The following is a 25,526-nucleotide window of genomic DNA, read 5'->3' on the forward strand; positions in this document are numbered from 1 at the left end:
CCAAGGATGTCAGGGACAAGATTGTAGACCTACACAAGGCTGGAATGGGTTACAAGACCATCACCAAGCAGCTTGGTGTGAAGGTGACAACAGTTGGTGCGATTATTCGCAAATGGAAGAAACACAAAATAACTGTCAGTCTCCCTCGGTCTGGGGCTCCATGCAAGATCTCACCTCGTGGAGTTTCAATGATCATGAGAACGGTGAGGAATCAGCCCAGAACTACACGGGAGGATCTTGTTAATGATCTCAAGGCAGCTGGGACCATAGTCACCAAGAAAACAATTGGTAACACACTACGCCGTGAAGGACTGAAATCCTGCAGCGTCCGCAAGGTCCCCCTGCTCAAGAAAGCACATGTACAGGCCCGTCTGAAGTTTGCCAGTGAACATCTGAATGATTCAGAGGAGAACTGGGTGAAAGTGTTGTGGTCAGATGAGACCAAAATCAAGCTCTTTGGCATCAACTCAACTCGCCGTGTTTGGAGGAGGAGGAATGACCCCAAGAACACCATCCCCACCGTCAAACATGGAGGTGGAAACATTATGCTTTGGGGGTGTTTTTCTGCTAAGGGGACAGGACAACTGCACCACATCAAAGGGACGATGGACGGGGCCATGTACCGTCAAATCTTGGGTGAGAACCTCCTTCCCTCAGCCAGGGCATTGAAAATGGGTCGTGGATGGGTATTCCAGCATGACAATGACCCAAAACACACAGCCAAGGCAACAAAGGAGTGGCTCAAGAAGAAGCACATTAAGGTCCTGGAGTGGCCTAGCCAGTCTCCAGACCTTAATCCCATAGAAAATCTGTGGAGGGAGCTGAAGGTTCGAGTTGCCAAATGTCAGCCTCGAAACCCTAATGACTTGGAGAGGATCTGCAAAGAGGAGTGGGACAAAATCCCTCCTGAGATGTGTGCAAACCTGGTGGCCAACTACAAGAAACATCTGACCTCTGTGATTGCCAACAAGGGTTTTGCCACCAAGTACTAAATCGAAGGGGTCAAATACTTATTTCCCTCATTAACATGCAAATCAATTTATAACTTTTTTGAAATGCGTTTTTCTGGATTTTGTTGTTGTTATTCTGTCTCTCACTGTTAAAATACACCTACCATTAAAATTATAGACTGATCATTTCTTTGTCAGTGGGCAAACGTACAAAATCAGCAGGGGATCAAATACTTTTTTCCCTCACTGTATATATGTGCCCATGTATAACTAGATTTCAGGTTTGTTGCTAACTGGAGCCCTCGACTGCCTGACTGTGCTGTATGCGCCGCAGTATAACCCAGCTTCTCATCCAGCTTTTTCCAGGTTGATGGAGCGCTGAGTAAACGTGAGCAGACGGGGCTCTAAATGCCGTGTCTTTATGTGGTCCACGGGGCCGATCAATGGAGCAGGCCCTGGCGTCTGCTCCGAGATGTCCTGTGCATTTGTGTACTGGCTGGTGTGGGTTGCACGCAGCGTGTTCGGCTGCGTGTTCCTGTGAACGCAGACCACTGGCGCACCAGCAGTGAACACACGATACACTTGTATCCGGGGACTCTGGGGGGCGGCTGTGGCTAGGCTGTTGCGGTTCTCCGGCCGCCTCAGAGCTGCTTCACGGTCGGTGCTCTGGGTGAGGGATTATTTCATTATAGCAGTGTGGGAGTGTTATTGAATTTCTCCAGCAATGCGGGCCGTGATGAATGGCGGAGGGCAGGGGGGTGGGGGGGTATGCCCTTCCAGAAGAGCTGCATGTGAAAGAGTCCATCAGTAGCTGGGAGGGCTCGTCCCTTGCTCGGGGGGGGCATTTGAAATGCAAACGGAAGCCTTATTGTGTGGGGGGGGTAGCAGTAGACGTCTTTATCAGTGGAGTGTAATGGCTCTGCTGCAGCTGCTGAGTGCTCATGCTGGTGCACAATTGTGTTGAATCCAATATGAGATGCAGGGCCTGCTGCATTTGTACAAGGGGGAGGACTCGAACAAACAAAAAAAACATTACAGGACTGTTGCCTCCCCCGGAACCCCCGTTCTTCATGCACGGCTTTTTACCAACCTCAAATTAAAGATTTACACTGAATACTTGAATGCCAGACCTTAATTAAAAGACAAGAATGTGCTGTCCTTGAGCTACCAAAAAACAAAAAGCCAATGAAATGATTAAGAGCAATAGGTAGCCCCTCCAATTCATTTTTTTTTTTCTGGCATCTAAATTACAATATCTGCAGAAGTCTACAGGAAAGATAATCATAATGACTGATGCCACTATTAGTGCAACAATTAGGATTACAATTAAAATAAATGGCAGACGCCTCCCACTGGGCATTGCTGCTAAATTATGCATTACAATATTGCTTATCAGATGAAAGGGCACTTGTTGTCGATAGGTTCCATGCACCCTGACCTGGTTTCATTTGATGCTTTCCACATGTCATAGTAGAACAATAAGGAAGAGACCAGAGTTACTGCATTTAAGATCAGACAAGTAACCAAACAGGGCCACCAAATTACGATTATAATCCTATTATAATCCAGGACCTGTACAAGTAATTGTTCCGTTTATCGACTTAGTCTTTCACAAAGGATGATTCTCAACCATTATCTGTGAGCAAGAGTCACAGGCATGCATTATACACACACATGCACAAAGAGCACAGTCACAGCTCTACAAGATGCAAAAATTCACTTCTACAGCAGGGGCTGTGGCCCAGTCTTGGAGTCTTAAAATAGCAAGGCTGAACTAGAACATGTAATTGTGTCTGTATCTCACAGGTATATGTATGGCAGGTTAATGTATTCCACAAGAAGTCTTTCTCTGGGGACTGCTGCAGGTCCAGTGGATTGGAAAAACCCAGCCAACTCGGCCCATGCTGCACAGTATGAAAGCAAAAAGGAGAGAAAGTGTGCTTTTGAATGAAACTTTATTGCTTCTTGATTTCAGAATCCCAGTTTACTGACATCAGCAATACATAAATAAAAGTGTCACCTCAAACCGTTACAGTAAAAAATATCATATTTACATCTGCAAACCAGGGAACAGAAGATGATGCATCGTTTTTATTTTCTCCTTTGCTCCAAGAAAACATTTTACAAAAGTAAACATCAGGAAAACACGTGGAAATACTGCCTTGATGTTGGTTAGTCAATTGACAAACCTCTCATTGTAAAGTCAACCCTTATGAAGTGTCCCATTTCAACCCCCACAATCATTAACAGTGACAGCTTCAGCATCTATCTTCTTACTCTTGTGTTATTGTTATGATTGACTATTTTAGCATTCATTGATTTACTTTTATTATTTCTATCCATCCCGCCATTCATTTTCCAGTACAGGGTCAGGGTACTTTTAATCTATACTTAATGCAATTTCAACGGATGGAAATTTCCATGCGTCCGAAACCTGGAAACTGTACTTATTTAATTCTAAGCAGATGGAGAGAGGCTGACAAGCAGTGACATCACTTCAAGGAGGGAAAGGGAAAAAAAAAAAAAAAAACATGCTGGGATTAGTAAACCTGCTCCTCACAGAGCCGTACTGCAGGACATTCAGTCTCAGGGGTCGCCCGCAACAGACTGATGTGCGTCCAAGCGCTTCCATTGGTCACTATTCTCGCACTTTCTGTGGTCCTCAGTTCCATCCTTCCTTCCACCGCAAAATGCCTTTCAGATGTTCCCAGCTTCCCCAAGAATCCTTCTGCCCTTGAGAGAGATTCCCAGTTCTACATCATCATAATTTCCTACTCCCTCTCTCAATGTTCTGGATGCTGTGCACCCTGTGCTCGGACTGGGAAAAGCCCAGCCCAGGAAGCGCAGTGCTCTCCAGCGAGGGATCTCTAATCAATACATTAACAATAGCTGTAGCATTACAGTCACCCTGCGGAGACAACGCTCGGTTTATCGCCGGTGCGCTGAGCGCTGTGGTGTTTACTTGTTCCACAACATCAAGTCAAGAATCAAAAATACATCACAGGGATTTCTGGTTGATGAATATTGATCAGAAATTCACATAATTGGATCTCATTTCGCAATCCATCCACCATTACCTTTTATTTATTCATTCATTCATTCAATCTTTTTCCCCATACAGAGGCATCAGATTCTCTGTACAAAGCAGCTTATTATTAACAATGTTAAATCTGGGAAAGGAAAAAAATTACATCTATACCATTCCTATCATCTTTACTTGCATCAGAAGCTCTCCAGTGGAGACAGCCACATGTTTTTACATATATATATATATATATATATATATATATATATATATATATATTTAAATTTCCTATTGTTTTCTTTAAAATCCTTAATTCATTCTTTTTGTATGGTTGCATCATGCACAGAGCACTAAGAACCAGTTTGGTGCTTCAGCATAGGATACTAGAATGACTTCTGCAAAACACCAAAGCAAAGATTTATCCTTAAATTGTATTCCATAGTGCAGCAGATTGAGGCTTTTGGGACAGTACCCTCAACTTCTGGTATTACAAATCCAAAAGATGATTACCGATTGAATTGAAATGTATATAGCGCCTTGCATTAATGACAAAAAAAATGAAGGTTCAGACAATGGAAACTCAAAATCATCCTCAAATCTAGTCCGCAGTCTTGCAGGTTGTATAGGTCTCTTAATATCAAAGCCTGATTACATAATGGGGGGGTGATAGAAATCTAGAGATCAATTAACGAATTGAGAGGGCACGGACAATTAAAAGAACCCTGGGGTCGACAAGGTCTGGGTTTGAGAACTGTACAAAGCATTTCAGTACAAACCATTTAAAAATGATAATTTTTTTTTTTTTTTTTTTTTTTTTTTGTAGTCTGATCCCTGGGGGGGAAAAAAGCAAAACACTTTTGTATTCTATGCCGAGTACCTTAATGCCACGCAGTGGAGGAGACAGTGGGAGTTCTTTATTACACATTTTTCCAGGTCTTACAGGGCTTTGAGGTTGGAAAATAGAAGTTAAGCTTGTCTACATCGATATACGACCTGGCCCTGGAGAAACATGATTACAGTCTAACTACTAAAACACCCTGTGTGCTCTCCACTGCATGCCCCTGGCAACAAAAGATAAAAAAACAAACCAAAAAAACACAAGAATATCCAGCAAAGTATATTCATATTCAAGCATCAGAGCCTACACTCCAATTAATATATTTTGTATATAAAAGAAAAACAAATGTTTTAGGACAATGCAGAGAGTCAAGAGTTAATGTGCTGAAAAAGTGAATGTCACTGAGGACTTTAACCTTGGGTAAAAGTAGTGGAAAGGAAAAAAAAACAATAACCTTGAAAACAAGACTTTACATCCAACACCTGGAGTGTGAGAATATGAAAGATCACATTTGAAGGGTTTGCGTTTGTCGGTTTGTTGCGTGTTTGTCCATGATGCCGGGGCCCAGAGCCGCGCTGCTCTGTCGAAGCAGTTTGAGTCCCACCCAGGAGCTCGGCCCGGTGTGGCCCAGCCCAGGCAGGTCAGATTGCACACTCTCCAGAACGTGACCCAACTTTGCATACCTCCCCCGCACCCCCCTGCCTCCCTCAGGCCATGCTCTCCCGCTCCCCCCTCATTTCCGAAGGCCCGTTGGATACTTTCTTCACCTTTTTCACTCCCTCCGTCATCCCGGTGGTCGTGGTGACCCTAAAGGAGAAAGCAGTCCTTAGTGGAGTGGAAATGTGTCGTGGAGGGGTGGGGTGGGGGTGTGGCACCAAAACAAACTCCGCTTCCCTGTTCTCTATACCATAGCAACAAAAAAACAACAGTCAACAAGTTGTTTAGGTTATTTCAGATAGATATCATCGCCATCAGCCCATTTCTTCAAGAGTTGCTGTTAAGAGTTCTGGAAAATGTGTCTCGTTGACATACTTCTTTACTATAATCTCTATCATAATGATACAAAAATAAGCTTGCGCCAATGCAGATTAACTGGTTAATAAATAGCTCCACTATATTAAACATCTACTGATCATTACTGTGCAGCTGGTCTTGCCCTCCACAGTGGTAAACACAGGCTGTCCTTCCGATGGCGCACAGAGGGCTCACGGGTTAAGCCCACCCTTCTCATCATCGGTACACGGGCTGTGTGGCAGCAGGGTCACTGGCAGGCCTATGGTGACGTGAGCGGCAGCAGCAGCAACAGAGGCTGGGGAGCCGTCTGCTGGTCAATAATTCAGCAAAAACACTACAGAGAATCACTGGAGTTAATAATGCAGCAGGGAATACACGTCTCTCCTCAACACCCCAGACCCCACAGAAAGAAGCTTGATCTATCGCCTTTTTTGTGTCTCTGTGTGTGTGTGTCTCTGTGTGTGTGTGTGTGTGAGTGAGAGAGAGAGTGAGTGTGTGTGGTTGCTTCCCAGATTAGCTTCCATAAAGTGTTAATAAAAGCCTGTCTGAAAGCAGTAATATTAATAGTTAGAATACATGAAGCTGTTTATTTCATATTTATTTTCTGAGAGGAAAAAAAAAAAGTTAAAATCCCTCCTCTTCACAACCAAACCTTAGTGGAAAAAACTAGGTTTACTACCTTAACAGGATACCACACAAACCTCCATAAAGAAACTACTACAATCCCCATGGAGTTGCACTTTTATTCTACTGTACCTGCCCTAGAAGTAGAAGGGTGGAGAGAAACCCACCCAAGTCTGTATAACAAAGCATAACCAGCAAAATGCCTGACATTACACAGTAGTTTATATATTTCAGCTGTCAGGGCACTTCAGAGCTTAAAAGACCTCTGTTCTTGTTTCTTAATTCATTATTCATGTGACACACTGCACCGGGATAAGCTCTTAAAAACGATCCGGCAATATTACATTCTCTGCCTCGATGCGACAACTCTACTCTCCGCCAAAGACACAATCCCTTTTCATCCAGGTCAGGTCCCTTTATCAGAGCAACATGATATAACCCCCCCCACAGCCTGCCAACACAGAGCCCCTTGCTCAAGGGTACAGAAGCAGTGTCCCCCACCAGGATTGAACCCAGGACCCTCAGTTTAGGGGTCCAGGGCCCTGACCACAACTCCACACTGCTGCATTATTTGCCTGAGCTCCCTGTGTAGCTAATGGACAGCATCCAAAGGGTTATTTATTTACTTATTTATTGCTTGTAAAATAAATAAATAAACCAGATTAGTTTTTGAAATACTTCATGTTCAACTCCCCGTAATTTTCCACAACGGTTTAAATGGAAAATTACATTAAATGTAGCTTCTGTATGACACACCAGTTTGGCTTGCCTCTACAGTGATTTTCTGCAGCCAGTCAGTCTGTCGTCTTGCGAAATCAATCCCTTCCACACTGAAGGGCTAGCTCTCCCCACGCACTCCACTCTGAAACACAACCCATGGTACACAGGAGTTTGTTGTTCTCCTTGTGTATTAACATATCAACAGTGTTAACACAGCTCATTATACCCTGCCTTCGTTACGATGAAAATGTGACTTGACTAGTTAATTGCAGGCACCTCGGTATTGACACAGTACTCAGCCAAGGATTTCTGTTCCCTTCTCCTCACACACAGCAATGCTACACGATTCTCTCCCTCCCAGATATATATATATATTTTGGGGAGAATCTGTGCAAGATGATGGGAACAAAATAAAACAGTCTTTTAACAAAAGTATGTGCACAGCAACTCATAGTGCCACCCTTTTTAGATTTAACATTTCCATACAGGTATTAAAAAATAAATAAAATCCCCACATCCTTCCTTCGGTGCACAAGGCGCCGCCGACACACATCAATCCTGTGCTCACGACAGCCGTCACCGTGCCCCACACCAGCCTGTTCACTGGATCTCTGGCTGCTCTTCGGCCTGAGCTTCAAACTCTTACATTTATTAAATGGATATCATCTAGTCCCAAATGGCCCAGCACCAGTCCTCCTGCATGCGTACAGCCTGGCCTGCTCCAGCAACCAGAACAACAATCGCCAGCCATACTGACAATAGCAAATGCCAGGGAAGAGCCCAAGATCTGCCATCTGTCTCAATCACATCATCAAAAGACATATCTGGACAGAAACATAAAAAACCCACTCTGTACTTGGAATACCCCCTAGAGATCAGCTTGCAAGCTCAGTGAAGATGGCAAAACTAATTTTAACCCATAATGATTTGCTCTTAAGCAAAACTGAGACATCCTCCAAATTCCCCATTAGTGACTTCTCCGCTGTCACTCACAGGGAGATTGCACAGACACAGTCGGCTGAAAATAGCTTCTTCAAATTTTATTTGGGGGTTCTTTTTTTGGACAGGAAAAGGGAATTATGAGAAGTAAAATTGGTCTCTTAAAAAAAAAGTGTGAGTAGCAGGTTGTGTCACCAAGTCATCTCTACTAAACAATCTTCACTTGTTTACAGCTATGCATTCATTTTGAAACTAGGTGTTATTATTTTTGTTATGTTTTCATTATACGGCAAGTTTTGGTCCACTGCAAAACAGACAAACCAGAAACAAATACATCTGCTGCAAACCTCTACAGTCGTACTCTATCAAGGCTGGAGGAGAACTGCGGCAGCGTACAGTACTGCCCCCGTCCATTAGCATTCACCACAGACAGGGACACTCGTAACACAGGCTGGCGATGGGTCTGCAACAGCAGCCTCGCTGACTCTAACAGCCTGTTAGTATTCATAGCAGAGAGCCTTGCAGTCCCTTGCACCCAACAGCAGGGTGGATGGGAGGCATACAGAAGTCAACAGAACACACGTACAAAAAAGAAAAAACCTGGACAGACACCTTAGCAATGCTGACAACGACTTCACCACTTTAGCATGGTCCCTATGCAAGGATGACATGCACACATCTGGACGCATGTATCTGCGCACTCCTATGTGCACGCATGCATACACGGATGCAGAAAACTCCCACAGCAGCGAGCAAACAAGCACTCACTGTCCATCATCCACCAACACCCACACAAAAACATACTTGCACAAACAAAGTGCATGTGTTACAAAATGTACATCCACAACACCAACAGAAAACAACTTTTGTTTCTTACATTGCCTCCCAGAACCTTCAGTCTAAAAAAAACAAACAAAAACACCCAGAACCCAGAGACCTAAGCAACTAGCACTACACACTGAGTGCTAGCTGTCAGGCGCTGTTAACAGTGGGGTAACACATTAACATCACCCTTGGGCTGCCAGCCTGGCAAAGTGGAAAGAGCAGGTTGGCGCTCTTGGTAAAAGTCAGGCCTGGTAAAATATTCAGAGCTAAGCTGGGAGGCAGGCAGGCAGGCTGGCTCCGTGATACCTGCCAGACACAGGAGGAGCAGCTGCCAAGCACACACCTGCCATCTGAGAACACACACGCACTGGGGCACACGCACATACACACACAGCACTGTGCCTACGATGCACAGGGCAGTGTCTCCGTCCCACTGCGGACACTGCTCTGATAGGAGGCTGGACTGTTTCTTCCTATGCGATATCTGGCCTGCAGTATACACTCTTTCCCCGATTTCTAGTTAGAGGGCAGAACTGAGTGCCACAATTACGATATTGAGAAGTTACAGTGATGCTTCAGAATGTGTAACGAAGGAACAAGGCCTCGGTAAAGGAGTCCAGAGTCAGAATGCTCCCTCACTCTCGCTTTTCTTTCCTTCCCCTCCCATCTCTCTCTCTCCATCTCTGAAGCACCTGTACTGCAATTAACAAATGGATATCGTGCTCAATCCCGGCATGCTTAATTGAGATGCAAGAGCAGACAGCAGAGCAGCGGGATGGGCCAGGAACCGTGACAGCATAACAAGAAATGTGGCACCTACGGAGCACAGCTGTCACTGCCGCCCCCTGCACCGGGCTGCCCGATGCTCAGCACACCATGATCCCGAGCTCTCATACACAGCGTGGCACACATGTCCGAAACCACCTCTGCAAAGACGACGGAAGTCCGTTTCCCCACCCCTGGCTCGTATATCGACAGTTAGATTTTTGGGGGGATTATTACAAATATAACAATCCACAAACACTCAAAACAGTTATTTGCCCAGTTGCCGAATGTTGTAAAACTGGTTTACTTTCATCACACTAAAAAAAAGGGTGAGGGGTATTATAAACTGACTCTCTGTGACGTCAGGAGAGAGCTTTTATTTTAGGGGCTCCCGAGAGGCTGGTTCATGTGGGAACTCAAGAGTGTGTTAATGTAACCCCTCACATCAGCGGAGGACAACTTAGATATGTAAATAATACATGGAGACCCCCAGCCCTCCCATGGTGAGTAGCTGTTAAAAGCACAGTCTGGTCCTGCAGTTGCTGGATCTAGGCCGATGTGCACCAAAGGAGCCTCAACCAAAGACAGCGAGGGAGGGAGGGAGAGAAAGAGAGATCACTCAATTTTTTAACAAGGGGAAAAAACACATCTCCTACTCCGAGTGGAACAGCAGGGGTTTATAAATAAGAAAAAGGACACAAAACCCGGAATGGAAATAGCTGTGAGGGAACGGCGAGCCTGCAGACACAGCTTTTAAAGGAGCCACAAGGGGTCACAAACTGCAAGGCACATCTCACACCCCCCTCTCCAATATAGACCAGGAATCCCCCTTGGAATTACAGCACAGATAGGAACAGACTGGGGGCAGTAAGACCCGCAGTTTCGCCCCTGACAGGGATGACCAGTCTGGGAGAAACACAGTATGAACTGCAGGACATCCTCACTTTACTGTACCTTTCTGTACAATTGTCAGTAAAATTAAATAAATTAAGGGGGTCTGCACTGTTTATTGGACGAAGCAGTTCTCTTCAAAGGAGCAACACATTGGAGAGAAAAAAATGACTCGCTCTCTCACACACACACACACACGCATGCACGCACACACACACACACACTTGTCTTCCCCTGACTAGCCACTTGCCTGCCTGTTTTCAGGGAGGACAAGAACAAGGACACAGAGTGCCACTAGCAGAGGTTATTTCTGGAAATTTTGGGAACTGAAACTGTTCAGAGCGGCTCCCGCAGGACAGAGCAGACGAGTGCTGTGGGACACGCTGACCGAGAGAGATAGAGAGAGGAGAGGAAGAGGGGTTGAGAAGGAGGAGAGGAGCACCGGCGTTAGGATGAAAAATTGAGCCGTGCAGAAAAAAAAAAAAAACAGAAGAGACAGAAATTGATAAATAGGTTGAAACAGTCAGCTATGGATGGAGAGAGAGAAGGTTAGAGAGGGAGAGGAGAAGAGGACTAAATCAGTGTCACAAAGCAGGGGCAGCTGTGAGAAACAAAACCAGAATAAGGGAAAACAAATTAAAAATAAAGTTTATAATTCAGCAACTACCAAAACAAAATGTCTGAGTGACTTTATCCCATAAGGGGGTGGGGTCTCTCCCCCCTTCATTAAAGATAACAAAAAAAAAAAAAAAACTTAGGTGATAGATTGGGGGAAAAAAAAAAAAAAAAAAAAAAAAGTGTTGCCATGGTTCAGAGGGAGCGAATTGAGAGTTTGGCACCGATTGGATTTTGAGTCACTCCACCAGACTGTACGAGAGCTCCAGTGTGGGGACAATGCAGGCAGCACTGCCAGGCAGCATTAACCCCCACAGAGCTGTGTGCTGGGCAGGGAGGAGGCCCAGGGTGACAGAGAAGCCAGCGCGGCTCACAGCGGCACCACCTGCCTTCCGTGCAGCTCGCTCAGCGCTGCAGGCTGGAGAGTTTACAGTCTGTCACAGTCTGTTAAAGACTCAAATAGAAATAGAAACCTGTGAGACCCGAGGATTCGAGGGACCCTCAGGGGGAAATATCTAAATGCTCAGTTATATTTTGTTTATTATTAATAGAGCCAGTCCTGTTCCTGGACAGCCACAATCCTACAGGTTTTACAGTTCTCCCTAAATTATCAATCACTGGATACCTTTAACACATGGACATGGTGACTAATTAAGACCGACAATTGCCTCAATTAAGCAATTAACAATCTGAATAAAACAAAAACCAGACGGCACAGCAGGACAGGGAACAGCTTCTCCTCTCCAATCTGGAACTGAGCGCCTTCCATGAGCGCAGCCCTCATCTCCTGAACACATTGCCTCCCGATCCACAGGCGCTGACTAACACATTCGGTAGCTTCTCATGCAGCAGCTCAAGCCCAGATCCGGGGGCCGCCCACATTCCCACAGAACATTCCAGAACTCTCCGACAGTTCCATGGAACAGATTGCTGGCAGCATCTGTCAAGAACTGATCGTTCTTCATCCGAGAACCCGTGCCCTTCTGCCCCCGCTGCCCTCACAGCAAACTAAATAATAAAAACACTAATAATAAAATCACTTTCCCACTTCAGGCCCTGGGACTCTGGTAGCACTGTGGAGTAGTGTTTAGGGCTCTGCACTCATAACTGGAAGGTTGTGGGTTCAAATCCCAGGTGGGTAGTGCTGTTGTATCCTTGAGCAAGGTAACTTCAATTAGATTGCTCCAGTAAAATGCCCAGCTGTATAAATGGGTACAAATGTAAATCGCCCTGAATAAGAGCATCTGCTAAAAGACTAAATTAAATTAATTAAAAATGATTGTTTTACCTCTTCAGAATTCTTGATTTTTAAATTAAATTTTAAACATGAATGCAAGTATTTCAAAATAAACCATTAAAAAATAATTAAATATAAAATCTCAATTATCTGTGAAATTAGTGAAATTATGATAGCATTTGAGCTGACCGTTCTCTCTCAACTGAAATTCAAACAGACGGCCAAAAAACTACATCTGCCTGAGCCAGATTGCGCTTTCATTTAAAAAACAGGCTGATTTTAATTATAAAAATGAAACACTAGATATGTCTCAGGGATCCATATTATTGGTTGAATTATAAAAAATATATATCTATATACAAACATATATATAAACACACTGTCTGGGTAAATGTACCTGATTTTTTACATGTACACCCCCACTGGGCAGAAATCAAGACACTGGCCTAGAATATCCCGTTCTTAAACTACGACCAGGCTACACTGCTTGAAGACTGCAGAGGTTATCCCAAATCGTCCCCAGCCCCCCAGACACACAGTTAAGGGCAAAATGTCTTACACATCCTCCATCTCGAGATCCTCCTCGTCTTCCAGGGGCAGGAGCAAGTAGGGGTTATCAGACGCAGGGCGGAACTTGTACCCAGTCAGGACGAAGAACACCAACGTGGCCAGTTCGTCGAGGAGCTGCGGACGGGAGCACATGACACTCATTGACAAGGGTGCATGGTTTATTAATGCACCACACTGCCCCCTTTCATTGTCTAAACACACAATGTTTTTTAATGTATTGTTTTATACATACTTATTAAGAATAAGCTGAGATTAATAACGCTGGTCTGAGAATGTAGCGGATTAATATATAATACGAAAGAAAAGGAAAAGAAGAAAAAAGGACAGGCAATAGCAATGCAGTACCTTCTTCTAGTGGTGCGCCTACTCTCTGAATACTGCAGAAATGATAAACTAAATCCAGAGTCCTGGGAAGATTAATCCCAGACCAATGAAAGTCTAATGAGTTACAGTCCATGTGTTACTTGACCATGCAGCACCAGTAGACGGCCCTTTGGGGAGAAGCTGGTGCCAAAACGCATCACTATGTGGCCTCTGTCTCCCCAGAGCACCTAAGGTACTGCCAGGGATTGGCTGGGAAGTGATTTTGCAGAGGTGCAGAGCGCCAGCGGTCTGTGACTCCGTGCGTGCCTGAGAAAACGACTGCGACAGCACAGGGGACGTCGCTTCGGCCCAGCGTATCACAGCCCAGGACACTGGTCCTCAATCCTGGTCCTGGGGACCCCATGCACTGGTGGTTTTTGTTATAACTGTGCTCTCAATTATTTAATTAAACCCTTCCTCAGTTGAAATTTGCTTCATTTGTCTTCTTAAATTGCGTAGCTTATAACAAGTTAAAGATTTCGATCTACAGTTCATACTTACAGTTGTGCTCAAACGTTTACATACCCTTGGAGAATTGGTAATATATGTACCATTTTTAAAGAAAACATGAGTGAGCAGGCAAAACAGTTATTTTATTTCTTATGGGATTCATATTCAACTGTAGGTTATAACAGAATGGCACAATCATAAAACAAAACATGGCAACAAAGACAAAAATGAAATGACCCCTGTTCAAAAGTCTGCATACCATTAGTTCTTAATACTGTGTATTGCCCCCTTTAGCATCAATGACAGCGTGCAGTCTTTTGTAATAGTTGTCTATGAGGCCCCCAATTCTTGCAGGTGGTATAGCTGCCCATTCATCTTGGCAAAATGCCTCCAGGTCATGCAAAGTCTTTGGTCATCTTGCATGAACCGCACGTTTGAGATCTCCCCAGAGTGGCTCGATGATATTAAGATCAGGAGACTGTGATTGCCACTCCAAAACGTTCACCTTTTCTGCTGTAACTACTGGAGGGTCAACTTGGCCTTGTGCTTAGAGTCATTGTCCTGCTGGAACGTCCAAGAGCGTCCCATGTGCAGCTTTCTTGCAGAAGAATGCAAAATTGTCTGCCAGTATTTTCTGATAACATGCTGCATTCATCTTGCCATCAATTTTCACAAGATTCCCTGTGCCTTTAGAGCTCACACACACCCAAAACATCAGTGAGCCAGCACCATGCTTCACAGTGGGTATGGTATTCTTTACACTATAGGCCTTGTTGACCCCTCTCCAAACATGCTTGTGACCATAAAGCTCTATTTTGGTCTCGTCACTGAAATTACAGTGTGCCAGAAGCTGTGAGGCGTGTCAAGGTGTCGTCAGGCATATTGTAACCGGGCTTTTTTGTGGCATTGTCGCAATAAAGGCTTCTTTCTCGCAACTCGACCATGCAGCTCATTTTTTTCAAGTATCGTCGTATTGTGCTCCATGAAACAACCACACCATCTTTTTCCAGAGCAGCCTGTATTTCTCCTGAGGTTACCTGTGGGTTTTTCTTTGTATCCCAAACAATTCTTCTGGCAGTTGTGGCTGAAATCTTTCTTGGTCTACCTGACCTTGGCTTGGTATCAAGAGATCCACTTTTCCACTTCTTAATAAGTGACTGAACAGTACTGACTGGCATTTTCAAGGCTTTGGATAACTTTTTATATCCTTTTCCATCTTTATAAAAGTTCCATTACCATTACAAGGCCAAACATTCAAGGGTATGTAAACTTTTGATCAGGGCCATTTGGGTGATTTCTGTTATCATTATGTTTTAAAAAGGAGCCAAACAACTATGTGATAATAAATGGCTTCATATGATCACTATCCTTAATTAGAACATTTTTTTCTTTTTTTGCATGATCAGTCATATTTTCAAAATCAATGCCAAAATTTCTGCTAGGGTATGCAAACTTTTGAGCACAACTGTAATATGAAGTCTACACCTATTTAAAATAACTTAAGATCTCAGATTAGGCAAATGATTAATTAAATTAGGGTTCAATTAATTACTAGTAGGGTACTTAAGAGCTCAGCTAGAACACAAAACAGCAGGGCAGGGGGTCCCCAGGACCAGGATTCAGGACCACAGCAATAAGGGTTTTCTCCCAGCGTTTCTCTGCATGCTCTGAAGCTCAACCAAGTGGAGTGGATGTTACCCCCACCAACCGCACCCACCCCACGACCTGCACCCCCAGTACCCCTCTGCGAGTCTGTGCCCGCTTACCTGATACAGCCACTTCCACTGAAAGGGAACGATGAACTTGATGAGAATGGCGATGATCCGCGTGAAGTAAATGTAGCACACAATCTGAGGACAAGAAAGATTTTTTTTTTTTTTAATAAAATAGAAAGTCTTTAACCACCAGTTGACAATCAGAAGCAAAATCAATTCGCACCCTGTGAAAGCTGGTGAGGGGGAGAGAGAGTCACAACAAACAACAACAACAACGTAGCCGGGCCACAGAGGGAATGAACCAGTGACCCGATACAAAAAAAAAAAGTCATTCAGTTCGATGACTTGGGCACAGCTACCTGCATTAGTGGACACAGATCAAAAGGCTCAAGAATGAACCTGACAATACTTGGGGGGGGTTGGGCAAACCGAGCCACAGAAGTAATCTCTTTCTGGAAATAAGAGCCAGGTCTGTGTGTGGTAGAAACTCCCAAGATGGACATTTTCCTGTAAAACCCCATTCCCTGCAAATTAATTTAAGTTAACACAGTTGACAGGAAGCTCTATGGGTTATTATCTCAATGAATTAAGCTTTCTGAACCTCATTTAAACAGCCTTAATAGACGTCCTATTTTATGCTGTGCAGCAGCTGATGTTCTCTTGCTTGAAAGACTGCCCCCAAAAATTCAAAGGTGCCATGTGGGGAGAGGACAATAACATCCCTGGCCTGCAGCTTCAGCGGAGCCGTGGATGGACTCCAGTCAAGAGCAACGTGACTCAGCATTAATAAGCTGCCGCAAAATCGAGGATGGTGGCGTGTTAACTGAAGGATCAACTGCAGCAGATCGTGTGGAGCTTCATAACAGGCCAAGACGTTTATTATACACAGAAAGTCCGTGGCAGAATTTCCAAGCCAGCACACATGCGCACACACACACACCACCGACCTCCTGCACCCGCTGACACACTGTGCTCCTTCCTTTTGTTCATGAGAAAACACTGAATAAACACTGGCCAACAGATGGGAAACCTTTTATCAATTTTTTTTATTTTATCCTCTTTCTTTAAAATATCCTCTTCTTTCGTTTGGCTATAGCGCATCCTGTTCTTCAGCTCTCCCTATCTGCTACTGCATCTGAGATGTCTTAGTGTGGATTAAGTCAAAAACACGCAACCTGCATGCGAATGTGTGCTCGTTCTGTTCTTATATAGACTATAAATTTAGAACCTTTTTTCCATTGGTTTCGATTTTCTGGGTCAGGGTGAGGAGAGGCAGAGAGTTCCCCTGTGACGCGAGACCATCACCATACATCAGGTGGGAGCCAGGGGGGTGCAGGAAAAGTTATTTATTACCCCTTGCTCTGAGAGAGAGGAGAGAGCAAGACGGAGGGAGAGAAAGCTGTGATTTCCCCCGGGAGAGTTCAACAAGACTCCGGTGAAGGAGGGGTTGAGATAAAACATTTTTTTGGAAAAAATGGAGGGGGGGGGAAACAGCAAAAAAACTAAAACAAATCAGAAATGTGGAAACAACAGAGAGCAGTAGAGTAAAGGATTGAGAAACAAAAAAAAGACAGCAGGAGAAATTAACAATCTGGTCGCAGGAAGATAAGAGGCTGATCTTTAAAATAGAACAGCTAAAAATAGCACCACAAAAATACATTAAAAAATGGGGGGGAAAAAAAACCTATAATTACACCAACTGCTGTGTGGAAAATTTGCATTTGCTGTAAAGCACTCAGGGCGGGCGACTTCTTACAGCTCGACATCACGCCCTGCGATTAACACTGGCGCTTGCGATTAACAAACAGAAACCCCCACAGACCGTGCAACGATAAATTATTTTGCTTCTCCAGTCCTGTATATGGGACATATCAAAGATCACATCTATCAATAAATCTGTTTCTTTTACAGTATTAAAGTAAATGCATATCTTATACTTTGTACTGAAATGCAATCTCATCTTATTGAACAGAGTGCTTTTACCCTTGTGCAGACAGTTACCTTGTTAGACCAGGTCAGGTAAAATTACAGCATTCCTAGTGGGGGTGAAAAACCTAAACTGAGTCATACCAATGAAAAGGTCATATCCATTTCAGTGGACTTCAGGGATTGCTCTGAACTGACAGGGTTGTTCATAGGCGGACTGGTCATCGGGCATTTATGGCAAATTTCGGGCCGCACTTGGTCAGCAACCAAAATCGCACATCGCCAACACCCCCCTGCCCCACAAACAGCACTTCATCGTGAAGTAGAACTGCACATCGCCAGGTTCATTCTGCAGGGTTGGCAACCGCCCATGGGGTTGGTGACGTCTGCAGAGCAGTCAGGACAGTGTATAAATTGTGATGAGTTCATTATTCCGTCAGCAGGACTAGTGTAGAACTCTTTTTTTTTTCCTACTTAAAGAAGTCTAAAGGAAATGGAATTTCAATTAAGATTGAAAAATGAAAATATGAATATGCAGATTTCAGACAATGCATTGCTGCTAGTCTCTTGCAACCTCATTTATCTCCATAGAAATGCCAGAGCGCTAGTCGAACTTGGGCTATGATTTCAACCTCCCCCCCATCCCCTAAGACACATTTTCTCTTCCTAAGCAAAGGCTTTTCTTCTGAAACTGCCACATTCATTGACTCTGTCGCACCAAGAAAAGTAGAGGGTTGAATTAAACTAAATTAAAATTTTATTTAAGGTGTTTTTTCATACCAGATGAAAATGAAGGAAAAATACATTGAAATGTTATTTTTTGATAGACTTTCTATCATTTCAAATTCATATCGCTTTTGATCAATTATTGGATTACAAAGAAAATAAGAAAGCATGCACAAGAGAAAAAATTGGCGTGACAGGAAAACTAAAACGAAAATTAAATCAAATTAAATTGTTGCCTACCATTACATAGTAGTGCCTGAAGAGCTTCAGTTTGGCCAGGCTTATTGCAGCTGCAGGGACACAAGAGCAAAAGGATGTTAGTTTTAGTTAGTTAGATTTACCACAGGACGTGGAATGATGTCTTCCACAAAAAAAGATAAAGACCTAACCAGCAACGCAAATCTGACCCCTCCTCCTGGTCCGTGTGCCCGATGTGCGTTTGTTATGTTTGGTCACTCATTGTAACTCAAAACTGAGCCATGTGTGTGTTTTAACATGCAATGGATCAAGATGGGAGAGGACATGGATAAAGCAGGAAAAGAGCAAAGAGGGAGAGAAAATGACACACACACACACAGGCAGAGAGACAAGATAGAGAAATAAAAACAGAGAGACATGAGAGAGAGAGACAAACAGAAAGACCAAAACAAACCCTGTCCACCCTGTACCACATTCCTACAGTGAAACACAAAGCATATGAGTGCACAGATGCTACAGTCTAGGAATCTGGACCGCAGGGTAGGAAAACAAGGTTTTCAACGCGGAGTGCCAGCAGCACGGGTCCCCTGGTCCCGAGTAACAGATGGAGAGAGTACAGGATTTTACAGGAAGAAGTGAGGAAGAGAGGGGGAGGGATAAAAACAAAAGAAAAAATAAACAACTAACAGCCCGCTGCGGATCCCTCTGTGACGTTCCACTCTGCACGTACCCCCTCCCACACAGATGTTGCAGGGAAACGGTCACCGACCCCACTCCCTTCATTAGGACTAGGTTAGATTAGGTGTGCTCTGACACCCTTGTTTGCCCCCTTCTAAGAACATGGAAGCCCCCTTGCGGAACAGAAGGGGTTAATCCCATAGAAGCATAGGAGTCTTTGAATTCGTAAATTCCCCGCTAATACAATACCATTAAACAAACTGACCCACATGTTTGTGGCATAGTGGAATCTTTCCTGTAGATCAAAGTAAAACAAAAATATAAAATATCTGGTATCGCCCGTTTTTTTTTTCCTTTTATAATTACTTCAAGTCAAGGAATATACTCTCTACTCATTTAATTCCAGTTGCAACACATTGTGACTCTAATCTGTAGGTGCTAAGTGGAGCTAGTGTCAAATGAACCAAAATATATGTTCAATTAATTTCGATGGACAATTGGAAATTTCTCTCATTCCCTTCCAAAATATATAAATCAATATATAAATCCGCTGACTTCTCAGCTTGGCAGTGCCGGTTAGGTTATATTGAGGATAAATGTTCCCATTCTCAGAGTGTGCTGCCCTAAAATCTCCGAAGAGGAACCGTTAATGCAGCGCGAGCGCCTGGAGTCTAACAGGCAGGCGGCTTCCATCTCAGTCAGTTTATCACTGCGAGTTTCCATTATGAGATTTTGTGATCGACAAAAACAAAACAGCCCAATAAAAAGAAGAGAAAAAGAAAAGACTGGAATGATTTCTGAATGGAGAAATTCCAATCAGGGATGAAAGGCGCTGCTCGAGAGCTGAGAGGGAGAAGCAGGGCCTGTCAGAAAAAGAACGTGCCCGAGTTTACCAATTACTTTTCGAACAGTTAAGCCAAAGCACACAGACACAAAGGCAGAATATGATGTGGTGCGCCAACTGAATGTACCTGAAAACCTTCGGGTCTGCCCAGTTTCCATCAGCATTATTGAAGGTTATTCCTTACTGATTTACTCATTAATGACAGCTGACATACTGGATCAAGTGTACCCCTGAGAGGATTTTGGCAGTGGAAAATACAAAATACATAATAAAATCAAAACAGTCAGGGGAGACTAGTATACTAACATTTGCTCTCTAAAACAATTGTGCTTTGTGTCATATTTTTAAATTGTTTGATCAATTTTGAATTCGAATCGCAATTCAATTAGAGAGCATTCAATATTAATTTTGGTAATTGTGAAATAGGAGGGGAAGATAGTGTGTGTGACAGGAATTATTGTTATGCAATTAAATTAAATAAGGTTGCTTGTATGTTTTTTATTGCGAGGGAGGCCGCTAGATGAGAAATGTTATGTAATTTCACTGACTATGTCTTTCAATAGACGAGACTTTTCTTATACAACTAATTCTTGGCTAATACCTCGTTTCCCCTCCTTTCATTTATAAAGACCAGAGTGAAAGCCAGAAACTCAGTCCCTTACAGCAACTAATTAAAATACAGAAACAAAAGCCACATCCCAACCCCCTTCCCTACTCAAAATACTACTAATAATATGCGTCTTGGGAGAGTGCCGAGATAAACTATAATGTCTCCATCATCACCGAATAATGTAATTAGATATTTATAATTTTGAATAGTTCCACCATTGCCCACCCCCCCATCCCCGGTCCTATTCTGTCTCAGTTTCTCTTCTCCCAAACATAACAGCTAACTTTTTGTTTTAATTAAACCGCTTCCACAAGACAGGGCTCCATGTCTCCCCAGTTGAGACGCAATTATCTCCCTTTCTACTCAATTAAAATACCTTGTTGGATGAGTAGTCAGCATTAATTTCAAATTGAAAACAATTACAATCAAACCATAGCATTAAAATGATTGCAGATAGAAGATAATTCTCATGCAGTAGCATCTCGGGTTTTAACCTCAGTGCTCATTAAAACTAAAATTAATAAACAAAAACATTATCATATTTGACATAATCACATTAAATATACATATATACAGACACACACACAGAGTTAATCTATTTCACCATCTGTTGAGAATCTGTGGTTACAAACGCCTTGTAACACTAAATGCCTTCTTTACATATGATGATTAACATTAAGATATGCACATTATTAGAAAGTTAAAAAAAAAAAAAAAAAGTACAATGCCGGGCTACAAAGCTTCTCCCGTCGAGTTATTTAACTGTAGAAGGATCACGACTACAAAAACACTTTCAAAGACAGCCAAAGGGCAGCCTGCAGGGTTTTGAATGAACAGGAAGCCCCCGTGCACCATTCCCACCTAGTCATCACGAGTGAAGGCAGGTGGCGACAGACCCCCGAGACCAGACTGAACAAAATGAAACGACCTTCAAGGAAACAAGACAGTAGTGACCCCCCTTTAAAAGACCTGAGATTGAATGCCAGGGTCGGGGAGATGGAGACAGACAGATAAGATGCGAGAGAGTAAAGCTAACTCTGCCTCCTCTCCACTCTCCTTCCTCCAGAGACGCTCCTTCTCATCCCCGGCCCCTAAGTGGTGGAAAAACCTTCCCACTGAAGTCAAAACAGCAGAGTCCTTGACCTCCTTCTGGCGCTTACTCAAGACACATCTTTTCAGACAGTATTTGTAATTTAGTCCTTTACTCTCCTGTAAGATAGCACTTCACAATGTTTTATCATACTACTTGCCTTACGTTACTAGTACTCATATTATTTTGATTTCCTCTTTGCTCCCTTAGCCCTTAACTGTGACCTAACATCTTATCTGCACTCAGCTTTTACAATCCAGGATGCAAGACCTCATATGTTGTATACACTTGTGTAAATGGGAATTTGTAAAATGTATTTTGCTTTGAATTGCACTGTATTATGTAAATTGGAATTTGTAATGTTTTATGCCTTGTACTGCACTGTATTTTTGCACTTTGAATTGCATTTGAGGGATGAGGGCATCTGCCAAGAAATAAATAATAATAATAATAATAATAATAATAATAATAATAATAATAATAATAATAATAAAGCGGGAGAGAGGGGGTGAAAGAGAAAGGTTGAGAGAGAAAGAGACGAGGAGAACGATGGTCTTGGGTTCCCGCTCATTCTTGTGACAACTCCCCGGCACCGTGTGGACTCATTGTATTTCTATGTTTGTGTTTATTACTTTGCGAGGGAGAATTCCTCAAACGCTCAATTCGATCTGCACAAAACCACCTCTTCAAAGGCAACAGACAGCACAGCACTGCAGAAACAGCAGGTGTCTCTCAGTCCTGCCTTTGTCTTTTGCATTACCGGCAGTCAGATAAACACATGGAATGTTTCCAGTGTGGTTACAACAGAGAAAGCATGTCACTTATATATATATACACTCACCTAAAGGATTATTAGGAACACCATACTAATACTGTGTTTGACCCCCTTTCGCCTTCAGAACTGCCTTAATTCTACGTGGCATTGATTCAACAAGGTGCTGAAAGCATTCTTTAGAAATGTTGGCCCATATTGATAGGATAGCATCTTGCAGTTGATGGAGATTTGTGGGATGCACATCCAGGGCACGAAGCTCCCGTTCCACCACATCCCAAAGATGCTCTATTGGGTTGAGATCTGGTGACTGTGGGGGCCAGTTTAGTACAGTGAACTCATTGTCATGTTCAAGAAACCAATTTGAAATGATTCGACCTTTGTGACATGGTGCATTATCCTGCTGGAAGTAGCCATCAAAGGATGGGTACATGGTGGTCATAAAGGGATGGACATGGTCAGAAACGATGCTCAGGTAGGCCGTGGCATTTAAACGATGCCCAGTTGGCACTAAGGGGCCTAAAGTGTGCCAAGAAAACATCCCCCACACCATTACACCACCACCACCAGCCTGCACAGTGGTAACAAGGCATGATGGATCCATGTTCTCATTCTGTTTACGCCAAATTCTGACTCTACCATCTGAATGTCTCAACAGAAATCGAGACTCATCAGACCAGGCAACATTTTTCCAGTCTTCAACTGTCCAATTTTGGTGAGCTTGTGCAAATTGTAGCCTCTTTTTCCTATTTGTAGTGGAGATGAGTGGTACCCGGTGGGGTCTTCTGCTGTTGTAGCCCATCCGCCTCAAGGTTGTACGTGTTGTGGCTTCACAAATGCTTTGCTGCATACCTCGGTTGTAACGAGTGGTTATTTCAGTCAAAGTTGCTCTTCTATCAGCTTGAATCAGTCGGCCCATTCTCCTCTGACCTCTAGCATCAACAAGGCATTTTCGCCCACAGGACTGCCGCATACTGGATGTTTTTCCCTTTTCACACCATTCTTTGTAAACCCTAGAAATGGTTGTGCGTGAAAATCCCAGTAACTGAGCAGATTGTGAAATACTCAGACCGGCCCGTCTGGCACCAACAACCATGCCACGCTCAAAATTGCTTAAATCACCTTTCTTTCCCATTCAGACATTCAGTTTGGAGTTCAGGAGATTGTCTTGTTTTTTTGTTAAAAGGGAAGAAGAAAAACAAGCAAATAACCATTGCCGTGCTGAACACTTTTGCCTCAAGTCCTTCATAATGCATTTGCCTGCTGCCCTTGTGTCCCCGACTGTTGCTAGAATTCTACACAAACTACAAATTCAGAGAGCTACACAAACTCAGGTTTGTCACATACGTGGATCCCCGTCATTCAGGGTTGCATGTGTTTGCTACTTAAACGTATAATTTGACAGCTGCTCGCTTACGGTGTCTAGTGCTGTACTTCTGCTTTACCATGTAAGGTACTGCATTTATTTTACCTTATACCTGAGGTTGTACTGATTATTTCTTTATCAAGTCACCCAGGTCAAGCGACCGGAAGCCAGGTGAATCCAGTAAATTAATCAGTTTGAAGTTGTGCAAATTAAAAAAAAAATTTCCACCTCTAAACTCACTGGTTCATCTTGTGACTCTGGAGACAGTGAGGAGAGAGTAAAATTGGAGGCGCAGAGCATTATAGTGCCCCACCCCCCAGGGAAAAAGCCTCCGAGAGACCATCCAGACCTCCAGGGCAGAGCATCCATGCAGCTTGTTGTGATTATTATACTTTTATGTCACAAACTTGAGGTGAAGTGTAGCTTTTCCCCAGTGAAGCGAGCAGATGTTTAACTGCACCCGCAGATCTTAACCAATGTGGGCTTATGTGCGAGATGTGTAATGGAATTCTATACATAAATAATAATAGCAGCTACGAAACATGCTCTATAAAACACTGTTATACAGAATGCTTCTATGTTTTTTTTTAAATACATATACGAGAGGGGGAGAGTGAGAAAAAAGCCTTGATCTGTCCATAAACCTTCCAAAAGATTAGTTCCAGCATCAGTCTCAGACGTTCATGTTTTATAATTAAGCAACAACTTCTATGATCTATAAGTCCCTGAACCCCCAAAGCCAAAAATGTATATAGGATGTTTTATCTGTAAATAAAATATGTTGCTTTCAATTCTTTTAATTTTCCATTCTATTAAGGCAAGTGACATTTATGTGGTTTTGAATTGTATATATGGGAAATGTACTTGAACAAACATGACTGACTAATGATGGTAATATACTTTTTTAATTTTTTTTCCATTTCTTCCAAGCATCAGTCTAATGGCTTTATAACCTTCCCAATATATTTTTTATGTGTGAGTTACTCTTTTAAAATATCTCATGACTGCCACTCTCATAACATGCAAAGCACATCTTCGTAAGTGCAAGACAAGGCCGGTTGCCGATATGAAGTATATAATTCATTTTACCCTATGCGTGTTCTAATAATTATGCCACGTGGGAATTTAAAAATGAGAGAGGAATCTCTCTCTGGGGAACTCGAGATTGCCTATATAAGATTACAGGGGGGAAAAAACATAAAAAAAGACAAAAGACAGAAACCTAAATGCAATTTACCTTTTCCATCTGTCGCTGATGCCTCTTGCAAGTGTCTAATTGACCTATATCAAATAAAAACGGAACAATTAGATTGTATTGACCAGTAATGCAATGCAGCCAGAGTAATCACCTTCTCACATTTACGGCTCTCCCTGCACTGTGGCACTGAGCTAAAGCACCACCACGAGAACAGCTGGGAAACAGCATCAAACATCTGGTAAGATAAATTAGTTGTTGTAAATCAATCAACCTCTGGATTAAGTGCTAGCGGAAAGAGGCTGCCCTACCACACGACGGGAAAGAGGATGGCACCGCAGCAGAGCAGGTCGACCAGGAAGAGGATCTCCTTCCACAGCCCATACTCGGTGGTCCCCTCCTCCGTGGACTCGATGATGATATACGCCACGTTGGCCAGGACCTGGAAGGTGGGGAGGCACAGAGAAATAGAGCTGATTTTGTACGTGGTGCCTTTTACACCCTTCACCGTTTTTCAAAGTGCCTGGCCAGGTTAACAGAGTCGGGGAGCGACTAAATCCCTGGGTCCTAGAGAACACAA

The 25,526-nt window shown here is 43.3% G+C and overlaps 1 protein-coding gene across 1 annotated transcript in view; it reads right to left on the reverse strand.

Annotated features, from left to right (window-relative positions):
• Positions 1–2,888: 2,888 nt before the first annotated feature.
• gpr107 (G protein-coupled receptor 107) overlaps positions 2,889–25,526 on the reverse strand; it is a 29,207-nt gene continuing 6,569 nt past the window's right edge. The window contains exons 13-18 of the mRNA XM_066713173.1: positions 25,258–25,388; positions 24,989–25,032; positions 18,434–18,483; positions 15,593–15,676; positions 13,003–13,127; positions 2,889–5,620 (exon numbers count right to left, since the gene is read on the reverse strand). Coding sequence (XP_066569270.1) covers positions 5,521–5,620; positions 13,003–13,127; positions 15,593–15,676; positions 18,434–18,483; positions 24,989–25,032; positions 25,258–25,388 — 534 coding nt within the window. The 3' untranslated portion in view covers positions 2,889–5,520. The remainder of the gene's footprint in view (positions 5,621–13,002; positions 13,128–15,592; positions 15,677–18,433; positions 18,484–24,988; positions 25,033–25,257; positions 25,389–25,526) is intronic.

The sequence above is a fragment of the Amia ocellicauda genome, chromosome 9 (genome assembly GCF_036373705.1).
Source record: "Amia ocellicauda isolate fAmiCal2 chromosome 9, fAmiCal2.hap1, whole genome shotgun sequence".
Taxonomy (NCBI): domain Eukaryota; kingdom Metazoa; phylum Chordata; class Actinopteri; order Amiiformes; family Amiidae; genus Amia; species Amia ocellicauda.